General features: G+C 33.8%; 1 protein-coding gene and 2 long non-coding RNA genes across 3 annotated transcripts; all 3 read right to left on the reverse strand.

The window, feature by feature from the left end:
• Positions 1-680: 680 nt before the first annotated feature.
• On the reverse strand, positions 681-1,799 carry LOC109809816 (uncharacterized). The gene is made up of 2 exons (XM_020373216.3): positions 1,502-1,799; positions 681-1,001 (listed from the first exon to the last, which is right to left on the reverse strand). The coding sequence occupies exons 1-2, from the start codon at positions 1,637-1,639 to the stop codon at positions 804-806; spliced, it is 336 nt and encodes a 111-aa protein (XP_020228805.1). The 5' UTR covers positions 1,640-1,799; the 3' UTR covers positions 681-803.
• Positions 1,800-2,973: 1,174 nt separating this feature from the next.
• Positions 2,974-11,974, reverse strand: LOC145950623 (uncharacterized). The gene is made up of 3 exons (XR_014428421.1): positions 11,111-11,974; positions 5,011-10,149; positions 2,974-3,244 (listed from the first exon to the last, which is right to left on the reverse strand). It is a non-coding gene; the product is annotated as an uncharacterized LOC145950623 (long non-coding RNA).
• Positions 3,831-5,004, reverse strand: LOC145950624 (uncharacterized). The gene is made up of 2 exons (XR_014428422.1): positions 4,245-5,004; positions 3,831-4,049 (listed from the first exon to the last, which is right to left on the reverse strand). It is a non-coding gene; the product is annotated as an uncharacterized LOC145950624 (long non-coding RNA).
• Positions 11,975-16,459: the final 4,485 nt, after the last annotated feature.

The raw sequence follows: 16,459 nt of genomic DNA on the forward strand, positions 1-16,459 counted from the left end.
GAGCTTTAAGGCTCCTAATTTCTCGATCCTTTGCATTTGCTGCTTCGCCAAAAGGAGTGTGCTTCATTTCATTCTCTAATATAGAGATATTAGGAGTTATCTTTTAATAATAGGTTTTCATTTTTGAGGAGAGGTAGTCCAGCTTGTCTTTTGTTTTTTGGATACTGCTTGACATTTTGGTGACTTTGTCATCAATCTTTCTTAGCAAGGAGTTCTGTGCTTGTACATTTTCTGTATGTCAGTTTAGAACTTCTTCTGCTTGGTTGAGTACCTTCGATTTCCCATCGGTACCAATTTCTGATGGAATGATGGTAGGTTTGGTAAAGTACCTGGTATTGGGATCCTTCATTTTGAATCTTATTTAAAACAAAAAAAAAAGTATTGTCTAACCATTTTTAATAATAAAAAAAATTACACTCTTGTCATTCTTAATTTAACAATTTTTTTCAAATTTTTATATTCATTCTTAATTTCACATATAATCTCCCTTATAAAGCTGTCAGCTAGCTTATCAATTAATTTTACATTCAACTAGTTTATCAACTAATTTTACTAAATATTTAATTCTAATTCAATCAATTAGCTTATAAAGTATGTCAAATCCTTAATTTTATATATATATATATATATATATATATATATATATATATATATATATATTAACTTTCACTTGTAGATAATTTATGGACCTCTACCAATATGTTTTTCTGATCTCAATAACCTTCCATTTCTTTCTACATTATCATTACATGGAGTGAACAAAAATATAAGAGTCTAAAGAGAGGGAAAATTAGGCAGTGAATTCATGCTTTTGCTTTTGCTGCCTCAAGTGCCGAGAACTGATTTTCATGTGCCTCTGGAGCAGCTGAGCCCCTGAACAGCAAAATGGCCATGTTGCCTAAACAGAAATAGATGAAACAGCCACAGCAGTGTGTCACAAACGAACCAAAATCAGTGCCTACGATACACTGCCAACCAGGTCCATGCATCCTATCAAATTCCTGCATTAACAACACACAGAAAATGACCAAAGATGATTAAATTAATTAAGAACCCATTTTATCACTAATCTCAGCCAAGGGAAAAAAAAATTAATTAAAATACACTAGCTTATGTTATTATTGTGTGATTCTCACATAAGATTGACAGCATAAAATGTAAAAAGTTATGATTTTCTTAATAGATATATTTACTATGATTTTTAATTTGTTAATAATGTAAACATTTTGAGTTTAATAAATATGATCAATATAAAAGTTTTTATCGGTCAAACAATAATAATTTTTTTAATAATCGTTATCTAAATCAATAGACTTATGATAATATAGTGATTTTTAATTGGATGATATAGCATTTTCTCAAAAATCCTTAGTAATATCAAAATTAAAATCCAAACTAAAATCCAAACAGAATTAAGTATATATTAAAGAAATATCTATCATGTCAAAAATCAAAATCTTACAAGAGTTTTATTTATTTATTTATTTATTTTCCAACTTACCTTCTTTATAAATCGGGCTATCTCGATGGCTTCAGTGACATCAAAGAAATCGAGTGCTTTGGATGCTAAATCTAGGGCATCTTGCTGCATGGTCTTGAGCATGTCAGTTTCACCAATCACAGCCTTGCCTTCTAGCATGATGATGATGAACTAATGCAAAATTTACAACAATATTGGAAAACAAAGTGCAAAGCAATGATAAAGCAAAATGAGTAGCTGTAAAAGGTTGTAAAGTGCAAGTTAAAGGGCAATGGATGGAGGGTACTATATAGTCAGATGAAAAGGGTAGTGCTAATTGATCAGCCACATATATATGGAATATTGCCTTTTTGTGGCCACCAAAAACATGCTAATTAATATGCATTTATCCCATTTTACTAGTACTATATGATAATTGATAAACATGGCCCACTTTGGCATCTCATTTTAACTGCATCTGCATGTGGATCGAGTAATTTGTCTCTACTATATCCTTGGCACACCATGAACCACTAGAGTCAAGTAAACAACATTTGCTAGAAAAAAAATGTAAATCATGTGATAGGGAAAAAAAATTGGATAAAATTTCATATGTATTTTTTAGTTGTTTTTCAAATTTAAAAATGTGCTTGTATAATATAAATTTGTATTGAAAAAATATAAATTATAAAATGAGACTCTAATTTCAATCAGAAAATTAAAAATCTCCTAAGCACTAAAAAAATTGCCCAAGTTTTGTCCAAAGAGGATAAGTTACTATCATTTGCTGAGCCTATATAGTTAGATAATGATGGACACGTGTTGAGTATCTTGTGGCCTTGTCGGTTGATCTGCCACGTGTGATTATCTAGGTGTGATGGTGTTGTAGTAATTTGTCAAGTTCTGATTATGGTTAGTTTGATTTTGAACATCTTGTCCAGTGCAGTGCACATGGCAGAAAATCCACTCCATTGCAGAGACTTTGGAGATGTCAATTTTCCAGAAAAGATGTTGCATTTTAAGTTTGTTTGAATAAAGTTTTCTATAATATTTTTAGAAAAAAAAATATAAAAAAAAAACTTAATTAAGCTTTTCTTATAGCTTATGTATTAATTAATTTACAGAAACTTTCTTATATTAGTTTATCTGATAATTTTCATAAATTAGTTTCAATTTATGAAATAATATATAATCTATAACTTATTTTTAACTCTTTTTTTTTAGTTTTTAAAAAGAAAATTATCTAAATTAAGTTTAGCGATTGTTAAACAAAAAAGACATGAAGGATGGCTCTAATTATCCAAGTGTTTCCCAGTTGAAGGTAAAGTAGCCAAAAATCAGCTATATAGCTTCAAGTCCACTTTGAGTTTTGAAGCTTTATTTGGTGAGTGAAATTTGAATGAACTTTTCTCAGTGATTTTTGTGACACCCTCTACCCCAACATTATTAATAAACCTAAACTATATTTATAAAAGATTTTCATAGAATGATATAAAACAATAAGTATCATAAGGTAGAAGATGCACATTCATAATTCATACACATAAATATTAAACTCAAAAAGTTATTATAAAACAAAGATTATAAATTAATCCCAGTAAAGGTGGCAGTGCCTCCTAGTTAGGAATCAATTTATAATTTATTAAATTACACAAGAAAAGAAAATATTTTTAGAACAAGAAATACATAAGAGAAATCCTAGCTAAACCCGATGTCACATCCTATCAGAGCATGCCCCAAGAAGCCTTTAGGCCTCATCACCAACATCCTCATGATGATGATTACCTGCAACATAAATTTAAACATATACAAAAAAAATAACAAGGGAGTGAGAAACATCTCACTCAGTTGTAGATGAAGAAATAAAAGTTAAATAGCACACACACATATAATCATTATCATATATAATTATTTATCATGCAATGATGTCATAGACTCAACTCATAAATATATGCATGTGGCGCCATACGGAAGTTCACATATCATCATTGGTGACCCTAAGGCACACCTAGTTAGCATATCGTGGGTGACTCAAAGGTACACCTTGTTAGTCGTGGGTATGCGGCCTCAGCGGCACACCTGGAGTATATATGCATATGATGCATGTCATACAATCATAAACTTAACATTTAACATGTTACAGAATTTCCTATAATATACCATAAGAAATTCCTAATCAAGATTAAGAAACTCATGAGTTACTCATGAAGTTCCTTTCAAAATTCGTTTCCATACAACGGAAACATAACAAGACCATTCCCCACAAATCCTAAAGAGACTTGACCAGCTCTGATACCAAAATTGTAACGACCCACCTTAGGTCATCACATAAATCATCAATCATAATAAATAATATATAATAAAGAAAATATTAGAGCAAAAGCCAGCTACGCTAGAGTGTAAAAATTGTTTTCATAATAGCAAACATAAGTATATTAGTCATTCTCAGTAAAATCATACAGTCATCCAAAATATATTAACATTAACCATTAACAGAAACACCCTAGGTGCTGGTCAAGCTCTAAGCCTAGCCACTTCTCGAAGCAGCTACCCAGAAGACTCCTTGCTATCCTATGGCTTCACACCTGATCTGCTCCCCCACATAGTGAGATCATCACAGTTCCACCACATGGAAACATAAGGGTTAGCACGTATAAAACCAACCATAGTATAAATATCATTTAACAATTATTTGTTCAAACCAACATGTATTTCCAAGATAGATATAAACCAATAGCATACATATTAATTAAAGAAATCCATAACCATAGTATACAATCCATACCATATGTATACATAATCTACATCCAAAGCAAAGTCACACCACCGTATAATCCATGATGTAACCAACACATCCAAACCAAATGTTGGCCTCAACACCTATCCAAACCAAGTGTTGATACGGTGAAACATGTCAGCAACCCATGTGTCACGCCTAACCTCTCATGGAAAGTATACAGTTGGATTACGTCGTCACGTAACCCTGGTGGGGTCACCTCATCCATCGGTATGACTCGACCCAGACCCATACCGGTAGCAAATAGATACTTAGAGGAGTACTTCAGAATCCACCTAACATCTGAAGTGGTTTACTATATAATCCTTGGAAAAATTCCAAATTGGAAATCCTCACAATGGGATTCCGAAATTCCATATTTTCTCCAAAGATTATATCCCTGATCTCACCAAGAGATCTCCCATCCATAACCTTACTCCTCTCAGTCCTATTTACTTTTCCAAACCACATACACATAACATACTTCATAATTATATATATAAATATAATCATAACCATGCCAAATTAAATATCCAAAACAACCACCAACTTGAATAAATAACAACCATCAACTTAAATAAATAACAACCTTCATACAAACAAAATAGCATATTAAAAGTTATACTACTCCTATCATGCTCATGTATACTAGATTAAGTCTTATAAGTACTACCCTTACTTAGCATACTAGATTAATTTTATAAATGCCACCCTTACTAGATTAATTTTATAAATGCCACCCTTACTAGATTAATTTTATAAATGCCACCCTTACTTGGATAAACCTGAATTGAAACTCGGGCAGAAACTGAGACTATAGCACAGCTGCCTCCCCAAGGCTCCTTCCGTCTAAAACAGGGACCGGAGCTAAAATTAGGACAGAACCTCTTCCTCTGGATTTCCCTTGGTCTTCAAAGAGAAGAAGAGGGAAAGAAGAGAGTATAAGAGAAGAGAATGAGAAGTGTTTCTTGGGATGGTTTGCAATGGAGAAGTGAAGGCCTATTTATAGCCTCCATAACACATTAAAATAATGGAAAATAATGGAAAAATCTTAGACAAAACGAAATGGGATGAGTTGGTGTTGTTAGTGGGATGAGTTGGATGCCATATTCTTTTCCGCACCGATTTTTGACCACCGAATTTGACCTTCTAGACGGCCGAATTTGTGAATGGTTACTTCATGAAAGTTGTAGGGTTTTCTCTTATCTTTCCATAGCCACCGACTTTGCATCATTTGGACAATCACAGCCCAAGTTATACCCCAAAAACCGAGACTTGCCAATCAGCCCAGCGAGAAACAATTGTATCAACAAAATTCCAATTTTGACCTTCTATACGACCGAATTTGAAAATAGCTATTTCAGTAAAAGTTGTGCGTTTTTCTCTTATATTTCCATTGAATCCAAGTTTGCATTATTTGAACCCTCACAGCCCAAGTTATACCCCAAAAACCGATACTTGTCAGTCAGCCCAGCGAGAAATGGTTCTTAAAAAATTTCACAACTATCTAATTAGATCCAACAACACATATCTTTCTAAGCATAAATGGAGTGTGAATTATCTATAATTGAAGTAAAATATAACCACCAAATTATGACCAAATACCACATAATAATAATAATAATAGTAATAATCATGTTGAAAACTGAGATGTTACAATTCTCCCCAACAATAAAAATTTTCGTCCCCGAAAATTCACTTACTCAAAAGAGATATGGGTATTGATCCTTCATATTGTCTTCCAACTCCCAAGTGGCTTCATTAGTGTCTGCATCCCAAATAACCTTCACCAAATTGATAGATTTACCTCGCAACTTCTTAACTCTCTTGTCTGCCACTGAAACTGGTTGTTTCTCAAAAGTTAAATTCTCCTTCACTTGCACTGCCTCTGATTCCAAGACATGACTCGGATCGTGAATATACTTTCTCAGTTGTGAAACATGAAACACATCATGCAAATTATATAGGAATGGAGGTAATGCAATCTGATATGCCACTGCTCCAATCCTCTTGAGAATTTGATACGGTCCCAATAAACTTAGGATTCAACTTCTTAGTTTTAATAGCTCTTCCCACACCTGTGGTAGGAGTCACCCTCAAAAATACATGTTCTCCCTCTTTAAACCAACACAAAGGTGTTCTACATTTCCTCACATATAGAGTCTCAAATGGTGCCATTCCTATACATGCGTGAAAATTGTTTTTATAAGTGAACTCGACCAAAGGCAACATTTCTTCCCAACTCCCTAGATGATCCAAAATACAAGCCCTCAACAAGTCCTCCAAAGATTGGATAGTCCTCTCAGACTGCCCATCAGTCTGTGGGTGATAAGCAGAACTGAGTCTCAACTTAGTCCCTAACGCCTGATGCAAACTCTGCCAAAATCAAGATGTAAAACGAGGATCCCTATCAGAGATGATACTGGAGGGCACACCATGTAATCTAACAATCTCCTTAATATACACTTGAGTTAACCTTTCTAAGGACCACTTTATATTCACCGGAAGGAAATGAGCACACTTAGTTAATCTATCCATGATCACCCAAATAGAATCACAATTCTTAGCAGACTTTGGTAATCCAACAACAAAATCCATGGTTATACTATCCCATTTCCATTCAGGGATCTCCATTATTTGTAACAAACCTCCTGGTTTTTGATGTTCCACTTTAGCTTTCTGACACACAATGTAAGATGCAACATACTCAGCTATCTCCTTTTTCATTCCATTCCACCAAAACATTTTCTTCAAATCTTGATACATTTTTGTCATACCCGGATGTACACTCAACTTGCTTTTATGACCTCCCTCAAGTATCAACTTCTTCAACTCTCCATCTTGTGGAATACAAATTCTGCCTTTGTACCTTAAAACCCCATCCATATCTTGTTCAAGATTCTTCCTAAACCTCCTAGGAAAACCCACAACAAAGTTTATACACATTATCTCATTTCCAAATAGGAACATCTAAAGGCTACAAAAGTCCTAAAAGGCACCTAATGTTCTGTCTCAGACTTATACTATACTAAATATGAGTACACACCATCCTCTATTCCTCTCTACACTTAAGGCCACCATGCTTCCACTGCACGACTTTGATACACCTTAGTAGCTCCTCAATGGATACTAAGAGAACACTTGTGTCCTCCCTTTAAGATCATCTTCCTAAATTCAAGATTACTAGGCCATAAATCCTATTATTGAACCCCAAAACATCATCAATTTCCACTCGTAAAGGGCTATTTATACCCACCCCTACTAATCCTCTCCACTTGGTTCACTAAGAAAGAATTTAACTCCTAGGCTTCTCTAATCTCGTCCATTAATTCATTAGTTACTTTCAACATACTAAATTCAATGCTCCTAAGGGTGAGCTCACACATCACGCTTAAGTCTCTAAGTTCTTTAGTCAAATCCAACCCTTAAATCATCAAATGTGGTAGGCGAAAGATCATCCTACTCAAGGTATCTGCCAGAATAATATTTTCATTTCTACGACCCTCTCCAAAAATCATGTGCCTAAGCGTAAGTTTTACACAGAATCAATCTCCAAGTCTTACCACCTCATCTATACCGAAGGCAGCTCTTATCCACTACCTTGTCCTATATCCTCTTGTCTTGTTTTCAAAATGAATCAACTAATTATGCTTCTCCAATTTCCTTCAATAATTCACTTGTTACTTTAGTCATACCTAGTCTCATACTACTAAGGGTAACCTCATAAGCCAAACTTAAATCTTTAGACCAAACCAAAAGATCTATCTCTCTAACCATAAGGGAAGATATATCTAGAGGTCTTCTACTCAAAGTATCAACCACCATACTAGCTTTGCCCAAATGACAATTAAGATCAAAATCCTAGTCCTTAAAAATTCCAATTATCTCTTCTTGTCAATAGATATTTAAAATTCTTATGATCGCTAAAAACCTCTAGCTTAGAATCATATATGTAGTGTCTCCAAATCTTAATTAAAATTGCTAACTCAAGGTCATGGGTAAGGTAATTCCTCTCATGAATTTTCAATTGCCTAGAATCACAAGCTACTATCTTTCCTTCATGCATCAACACTCTTCCCGAATCTATCTTAGTAGCTATAGGAAAAGAAAGCAAAGCGATTCCTGTAGTAGAGGCGAGTGAGATGAGAGTAGCCTAAACCTCGAACTGCTATCTTAGAAATTTACTTAATAAATCTCCTATAAATTATCCTAAGAAAACTCTTAATTTTACTAATTGAATTAGGTATCTCTCACTACAACTTCTACCTTAGGTAGCTCTATGTTAAACCTTCACAAGAAATTACATGGCCTAAAACACGCACCTAATACAATCAGAGTCATACTTAGATAATCTAGCCTAAGTTTATCTTGGATATATCTTCACACTTAACTCTAATATGATGGTATCACATCCTAAGATCAAAACCTTTCATTAACACACAAATATCCACTAATTGATCCATAAGGTCACATACTTGCATATCAATTCATATTAGAATACTTCCTTCACATATACTATCCCTAAGCATATATGAATTGATCACCATGAACCAAGCATATCATTTTAATCAACCTTTCAATGACCAAACCTCAAAACATCACCAAATCTATTTTATCCTTGTTATGCCTATCATGACAGTATATATCTATAGAGTTATACTCATCCAAATGATTTCAAACCTGTCTTAAATGAAAGCTAAATGAATAAGCTACAACTCTTAAGATTTCAAAAAGATCACCTTCCTAACTAGAATTTCAACAATCACTTCAAGTATATTCAGCTCTAACAACTAGACTTCTGATCATCAAAGCAGTCATAACTAGAGTTCTAGACCTGCTTTTTACCTGATTCCAGTTCCATTAGAAAGATAGTATCTAAAGCCATAATTCTCATAAAGACCACAAAATCAGATTCTATCAATATGATACTCATACTGGCACAACAAAATTTCAACAAAAATAATCCCCATATCATACAGCATTAGTGTACTAACATACCTTAATCATTCCAAACTCACTCCTTTCCACCTTAAACTCATATTCAAGCTTTTCATTACAATCCTAAACCAAAATAGCTCACAAAATAAAATTCACATACTACCTCAACCATAAAAGTTATCATGCAAGCACCAACACTCAAGGAACGTTCCAATCTCCCATCAAAACTTCAATTCTCAGATACAACCTCTTTGGATTCAATCACTACTACTATAGATTCCTAAATTCCATTAATTGTAAACTCTTGCCAAATCAATGTCTCACCTAAATCTAAGGTGTCAATAATTTCTAGTTGATTATCAAGGCTTTATTCATACTATTGGTACCTAAGCTCACCATAAAGTATTCTATTATCCAATAGTAGCAGCAATTAGCTCCATAGCTCGAGCAATTTGCCGCCCATCCATGCTTGAAGAAGAATTAGAATGATTTCCCCTACCAGTCATCCTAAAAAGGTCAAAGAACTTTATGAGTTTACACGAAACTCATAAGAAATTCCTAATCAAGATTAAGAAACTCATGAGTTACTCATGAAGTTCCTTTCAAAATTCGTTTCCATACAACGGAAACATAACAAGACCATTCCCCACAAATCCTAAAGAGACTTGACCAGCTCTGATACCAAAATTGTAACGACCCACCTTAGGTCATCACATAAATCATCAATCATAATAAATAATATATAATAAAGAAAATATTAGAGCAAAAGCCAGCTACGCTAGAGTGTAAAAATTGTTTTCATAATAGCAAACATAAGTATATTAGTCATTCTCAGTAAAATCATACAGTCATCCAAAATATATTAACATTAACCATTAACAGAAACACCCTAGGTGCTGGTCAAGCTCTAAGCCTAGCCACTTCTCGAAGCAGCTACCCAGAAGACTCCTTGCTATCCTATGGCTTCACACCTGATCTGCTCCCCCACATAGTGAGATCATCACAGTTCCACCACATGGAAACATAAGGGTTAGCACGTATAAAACCAACCATAGTATAAATATCATTTAACAATTATTTGTTCAAACCAACATGTATTTCCAAGATAGATATAAACCAATAGCATACATATTAATTAAAGAAATCCATAACCATAGTATACAATCCATACCATATGTATACATAATCTACATCCAAAGCAAAGTCACACCACCGTATAATCCATGATGTAACCAACACATCCAAACCAAATGTTGGCCTCAACACCTATCCAAACCAAGTGTTGATACGGTGAAACATGTCAGCAACCCATGTGTCACGCCTAACCTCTCATGGAAAGTATACAGTTGGATTACGTCGTCACGTAACCCTGGTGGGGTCACCTCATCCATCGGTATGACTCGACCCAGACCCATACCGGTAGCAAATAGATACTTAGAGGAGTACTTCAGAATCCACCTAACATCTGAAGTGGTTTACTATATAATCCTTGGAAAAATTCCAAATTGGAAATCCTCACAATGGGATTCCGAAATTCCATATTTTCTCCAAAGATTATATCCCTGATCTCACCAAGAGATCTCCCATCCATAACCTTACTCCTCTCAGTCCTATTTACTTTTCCAAACCACATACACATAACATACTTCATAATTATATATATAAATATAATCATAACCATGCCAAATTAAATATCCAAAACAACCACCAACTTGAATAAATAACAACCATCAACTTAAATAAATAACAACCTTCATACAAACAAAATAGCATATTAAAAGTTATACTACTCCTATCATGCTCATGTATACTAGATTAAGTCTTATAAGTACTACCCTTACTTAGCATACTAGATTAATTTTATAAATGCCACCCTTACTAGATTAATTTTATAAATGCCACCCTTACTAGATTAATTTTATAAATGCCACCCTTACTTGGATAAACCTGAATTGAAACTCGGGCAGAAACTGAGACTATAGCACAGCTGCCTCCCCAAGGCTCCTTCCGTCTAAAACAGGGACCGGAGCTAAAATTAGGACAGAACCTCTTCCTCTGGATTTCCCTTGGTCTTCAAAGAGAAGAAGAGGGAAAGAAGAGAGTATAAGAGAAGAGAATGAGAAGTGTTTCTTGGGATGGTTTGCAATGGAGAAGTGAAGGCCTATTTATAGCCTCCATAACACATTAAAATAATGGAAAATAATGGAAAAATCTTAGACAAAACGAAATGGGATGAGTTGGATGCCATATTCTTTTCCGCACCGATTTTTGACCACCGAATTTGACCTTCTAGACGGCCGAATTTGTGAATGGTTACTTCATGAAAGTTGTAGGGTTTTCTCTTATCTTTCCATAGCCACCGACTTTGCATCATTTGGACAATCACAGCCCAAGTTATACCCCAAAAACCGAGACTTGCCAATCAGCCCAGCGAGAAACAATTGTATCAATAAAATTCCAATTTTGACCTTCTATACGACCGAATTTGAAAATAGCTATTTCAGTAAAAGTTGTGCGTTTTTCTCTTATATTTCCATTGAATCCAAGTTTGCATTATTTGAACCCTCACAGCCCAAGTTATACCCCAAAAACCGATACTTGTCAGTCAGCCCAGCGAGAAATGGTTCTTAAAAAATTTCACAACTATCTAATTAGATCCAACAACACATATCTTTCTAAGCATAAATGGAGTGTGAATTATCTATAATTGAAGTAAAATATAACCACCAAATTATGACCAAATACCACATAATAATAATAATAATAGTAATAATCATGTTGAAAACTGAGATGTTACAAATCTCATCTAGCTTATTCTCAGTCTCAACTGTTAATGAAGATAAGATCATGTATACCCTTTCATTTTCCTTTAAACAAGTTTTAATGTTAGAAGCACTAAGAAATTCCGTACTCTTACATTCACAAAATGAAATGGATTTATCAAAGCAATTTAAAAGAACATGGTGAGAAGATAGCCAATCCATAACAAGGATTACATCTAATTGACTAAGAGGCAGACAGATTAAGTCAACTAGAAATTGTTTATCAGAAATTGTCAAAGGGCATTTTAAACACACTAGGGATGTAGTTACAGAACCATTAGTAGGGGTTTCAACAACTAAATCAAAATTTAACAAAGACACAGGCAATTTCAGTTTTTTGGACACAAGAGATGGAAATAAAGGAATGAGTTGCACCAGAATCAAATAGTACAACAAAAGGAGTCTCAGCTATGAAACAAGTACCTTGTATCAAATTTTCTGACTGAGCAGCTTCAACACCACTAAGAGCAAATACTCTTCCTACAGTCTTTGGTCGTTCGGTTTGCGATCCTGATCCAACGACACGTGTTCTTGGTGGTTCAGAACATTGAGTGCTAATATGTCCTTTACCACTACAGTTGAAACAGGTAATCTCCTTGTCACGACATTCTGACTTGTTATGACCAACACGTCCACACTTCCCACATCTCCCTGAAAAAGTAGATCCTCCAACACTTCCAGTAGTATTTACAGTGGTTCCTCTAGTAAAGGACTTACTTCTATTATTAATAGTCATATTCCCTTGAAATCTTGTAGGGTTGGAATAAGGCTTACTTCTACTAGAAGTATTAGAATTCACTGTACGAGCAGGGCCTCCAGCTCCTTTATAGAAAGCAGCACGAGCACGGTTGTCACGATCATAAATACTGCACTTATTGACCAGAGTGGGAAAATGATATATCTCCTGATAATTGATTGCTGTTTTCACTACAGGACGCAGACCATTTACAAACTTTATGCATTTGGCCCTTTCCCCACCTTCACCATGATAGTGTGTACAGTAGCGGACCAAAGCATCAAACTTTGCAGCATATACCTCTACTGTATCGTTTCCTTGTTTTAGTTCAAGAAATTCCATTTCCTTCCTACTCCTTACATCATCTGGAAAATATTTTTCAAGAAAGACCCTCTTGAAGTTCTCCCAATTCAAATGTACGCCTCCATCAATTATCCTCCGAAGTGCTCCTTCCCACCAAAAGTAAGCATCAGCTGTCAGCATGAAGGTGGCTAGCTTCACTCTCTCTGTAAGGGGACAATCCATAACATTAAAGATTTTCTCGATCTCTGATAACCAATTCATGGCGGCATCTGGGTCATAACCTCCTTTGAAAGTGGGTGGATTATTCCTCTGAAATTGCTCCAACCAGTTAGGAGCAACTCCATTCATATTATTGTTGTTCATAGCTTGGGCTAATGCTTGGAGAGCATCAGCAATCGCACGATCATTTCTACCAGCCATATTCTAAAGAAATAATACAATTAATAGACATAGGCAAGCATCATATCAACATAATAGATCTCACAATCAATTCATTTATCAATAAATATAGTAGACACATAACTCACGGCCGATAAAATCGACCAGCTCTGATACCACTAAATGTGACACCCTCTACCCCAACATTATTAATAAACCTAAACTATATTTATAAAAGATTTTCATAGAATGATATAAAACAATAAGTATCATAAGGTAGAAGATGCACATTCATAATTCATACACATAAATATTAAACTCAAGAAGTTATTATAAAACAAAGATTATAAATTAATCCCAGTAAAGGTGGCAGTGCCTCCTAGTTAGGAATCAATTTATAATTTATTAAATTACACAAGAAAAGAAAATATTTTTAGAACAAGAAATACATAAGAGAAATCCTAGCTAAACCCGATGTCACATCCTATCAGAGCATGCCCCAAGAAGCCTTTAGGCCTCATCACCAACATCCTCATGATGATGATTACCTGCAACATAAATTTAAACATATACAAAAAAAATAACAAGGGAGTGAGAAACATCTCACTCAGTTGTAGATGAAGAAATAAAAGTTAAATAGCACACACACATATAATCATTATCATATATAATTATTTATCATGCAATGATGTCATAGACTCAACTCATAAATATATGCATGTGGCGCCATACGGAAGTTCACATATCATCATTGGTGACCCTAAGGCACACCTAGTTAGCATATCGTGGGTGACTCAAAGGTACACCTTGTTAGTCGTGGGTATGCGGCCTCAGCGGCACACCTGGAGTATATATGCATATGATGCATGTCATACAATCATAAACTTAACATTTAACATGTTACAGAATTTCCTATAATATACTATATCATAAGCATAATTCATACTTATATTATATTTTATTAATCCAATAGTCCAAAGGTCCAATAATTCAATAGTCCCATAGTCCAAAGGTTCAATAGTCCAATAGTCCATTGTCCAACAGTCCAACAGTTCAATAGTCCAAGGTCATTAAGTCAAGGGTCCAATAGTTCAAAGGTCTTTAGGGATCATATAATTTATATTTCCTGGTATAATTATATCCTTAAGTAAAATAGGAAGCTTAATGAAAATAAGGAGGCTCGGCCTTCCATTTAGATAATAAAGTCTAAATTTATAAGTTAATAGGAGACTTAGTCTTCCATTCAATGAATATTTTAGAATAGTAAAAGTGAAATTATCCATTAATTATAATTATTAATTACCGCAACAAGAAAATCAAGTAGTACAAACAAAACACAGTAATAATGTATATTCAAATAATCAAACAACAGACAAGGGATCGGGAGCCAATCCAACAAACAGATTATTTAACAATTATTTCTACACCCCCAAGCAAGGTTTCCCACTCCCCCCTTACCTGGATAAGTAGGAGTTGGAACTAGCGCAATATCTCTCTAAAACTTGGGCAGAATCTCCTCTTCTCTTTCCTTAAAAAGGAATCGGAATTAGGGCAGAATCTCTTCCTCTTTCTCCTTAAACAAGGCACTGGAGCAGAACCTCCTTTTCTTTCTCCTTCTCTCTCTTACTTTCTCTCTCTATTTCTCTAGAATTTCCTTCTCTCTAGAATTCTAAATTTTCCAAAACCTTAGGCCCCTATTTATAGAAATTTTGAAGTTACTATGCACTATGCACTATTCATTAAAATAATAATATAATTACTATTCATGAATAGTAAAATACTATTCATCCAAATAATTTGAGTTTTGACGTAAGTGCTTACGTTTTTTTTCAAAATTACTATTCATATGAATAGTAAAATACTATTCATAAATACGTATACATAAATAGTAAAATACGTATACATAAATAGTAAAATACATATACATGAATAGTAAAATACGGGAATAAAATACTTATTCACATAATAAATAACTCTTTTCATTTGAATAAAATTTTGGGATATTACAATTTTTTTTCCGTTCTATTTGATAGAGAATTGTTGTCTGTTGAGTAAAGTGAAACAATAGAACAATTAGGGTAATAAGCTTGTGAAAACAAGGCAATAGAATGTTTGCTAATTGTCTTTTGGAAACAACCTATAATGGAAGCACATTTGTGACGCTTAGAACCACATAAGATTGCGTGCATAGATTATTCATAGAATGGTGGAATTTTGACATGAATTTGGTTCAGGTTTTCACTCAGTAAACAGAAAGAAACAAAGTGAGAAGGTTAAGCTAACAATCACCACAAAAGTTGTTCATGGCCAGCGATAGTTTGATGAAGTGTGAGCCATAGCCTAGTCGGCATATCCATCTCCGAATCCAACGAATATTCGTTCTTCTTTGAGTTTTTTATCCTTTTTTTTTTTCCTCACTTCAATATATGTCACTTTCTATGGATCTTGTTTAATTTGTTTCCCAAAAAATAGCATAATTTAAAAAAAATTATTTTTTTAAATTTTTTTATGTGTTTGTCTATCTTTTTAAATAAAAGTTTATTCTATTTTTTAAAAATAATTTATATCTACCCATTAATTTTTTTAAAAGTACTTATTTAAAATATTTTTTAAATTTTAAACAAACGGATCTCAAATATAACACTTACACATAATGATAAATTAAAAAAAAATAAGTGTTACGATGATGAAAACAATTTTTTTAATATGAAAACAAAAGGATAAAATTTGAAAAAAGATAATAAATATTTTTTTAGTATAAAATCACAAAATAGTTTGAAATGAAAAATTGCTAAGGTGAGATCTAATGGAAGGAGTATAAGGTATTGATACATATATTCTATTATTTTGTGTCAGATTGATAACAATGGTGCATACAGCATACTGCATGCAGTTCAATCTTCTCACATACGTTTTTATTCCATTTTATTTATTTTTCAATTTTTTAACTTAGTAAAATACTTATGAATGATCAAGATTCATGCGGTTTAATTAAAGAAGATCCTGATCCGGTACCAATTCCTTAATGCATTTATTACGTTAGTGTA

This window comes from Cajanus cajan, chromosome 8 (genome assembly GCF_000230855.2).
Source record: "Cajanus cajan strain Asha chromosome 8, NIPB_CcT2T_4, whole genome shotgun sequence".
Taxonomy (NCBI): domain Eukaryota; kingdom Viridiplantae; phylum Streptophyta; class Magnoliopsida; order Fabales; family Fabaceae; genus Cajanus; species Cajanus cajan.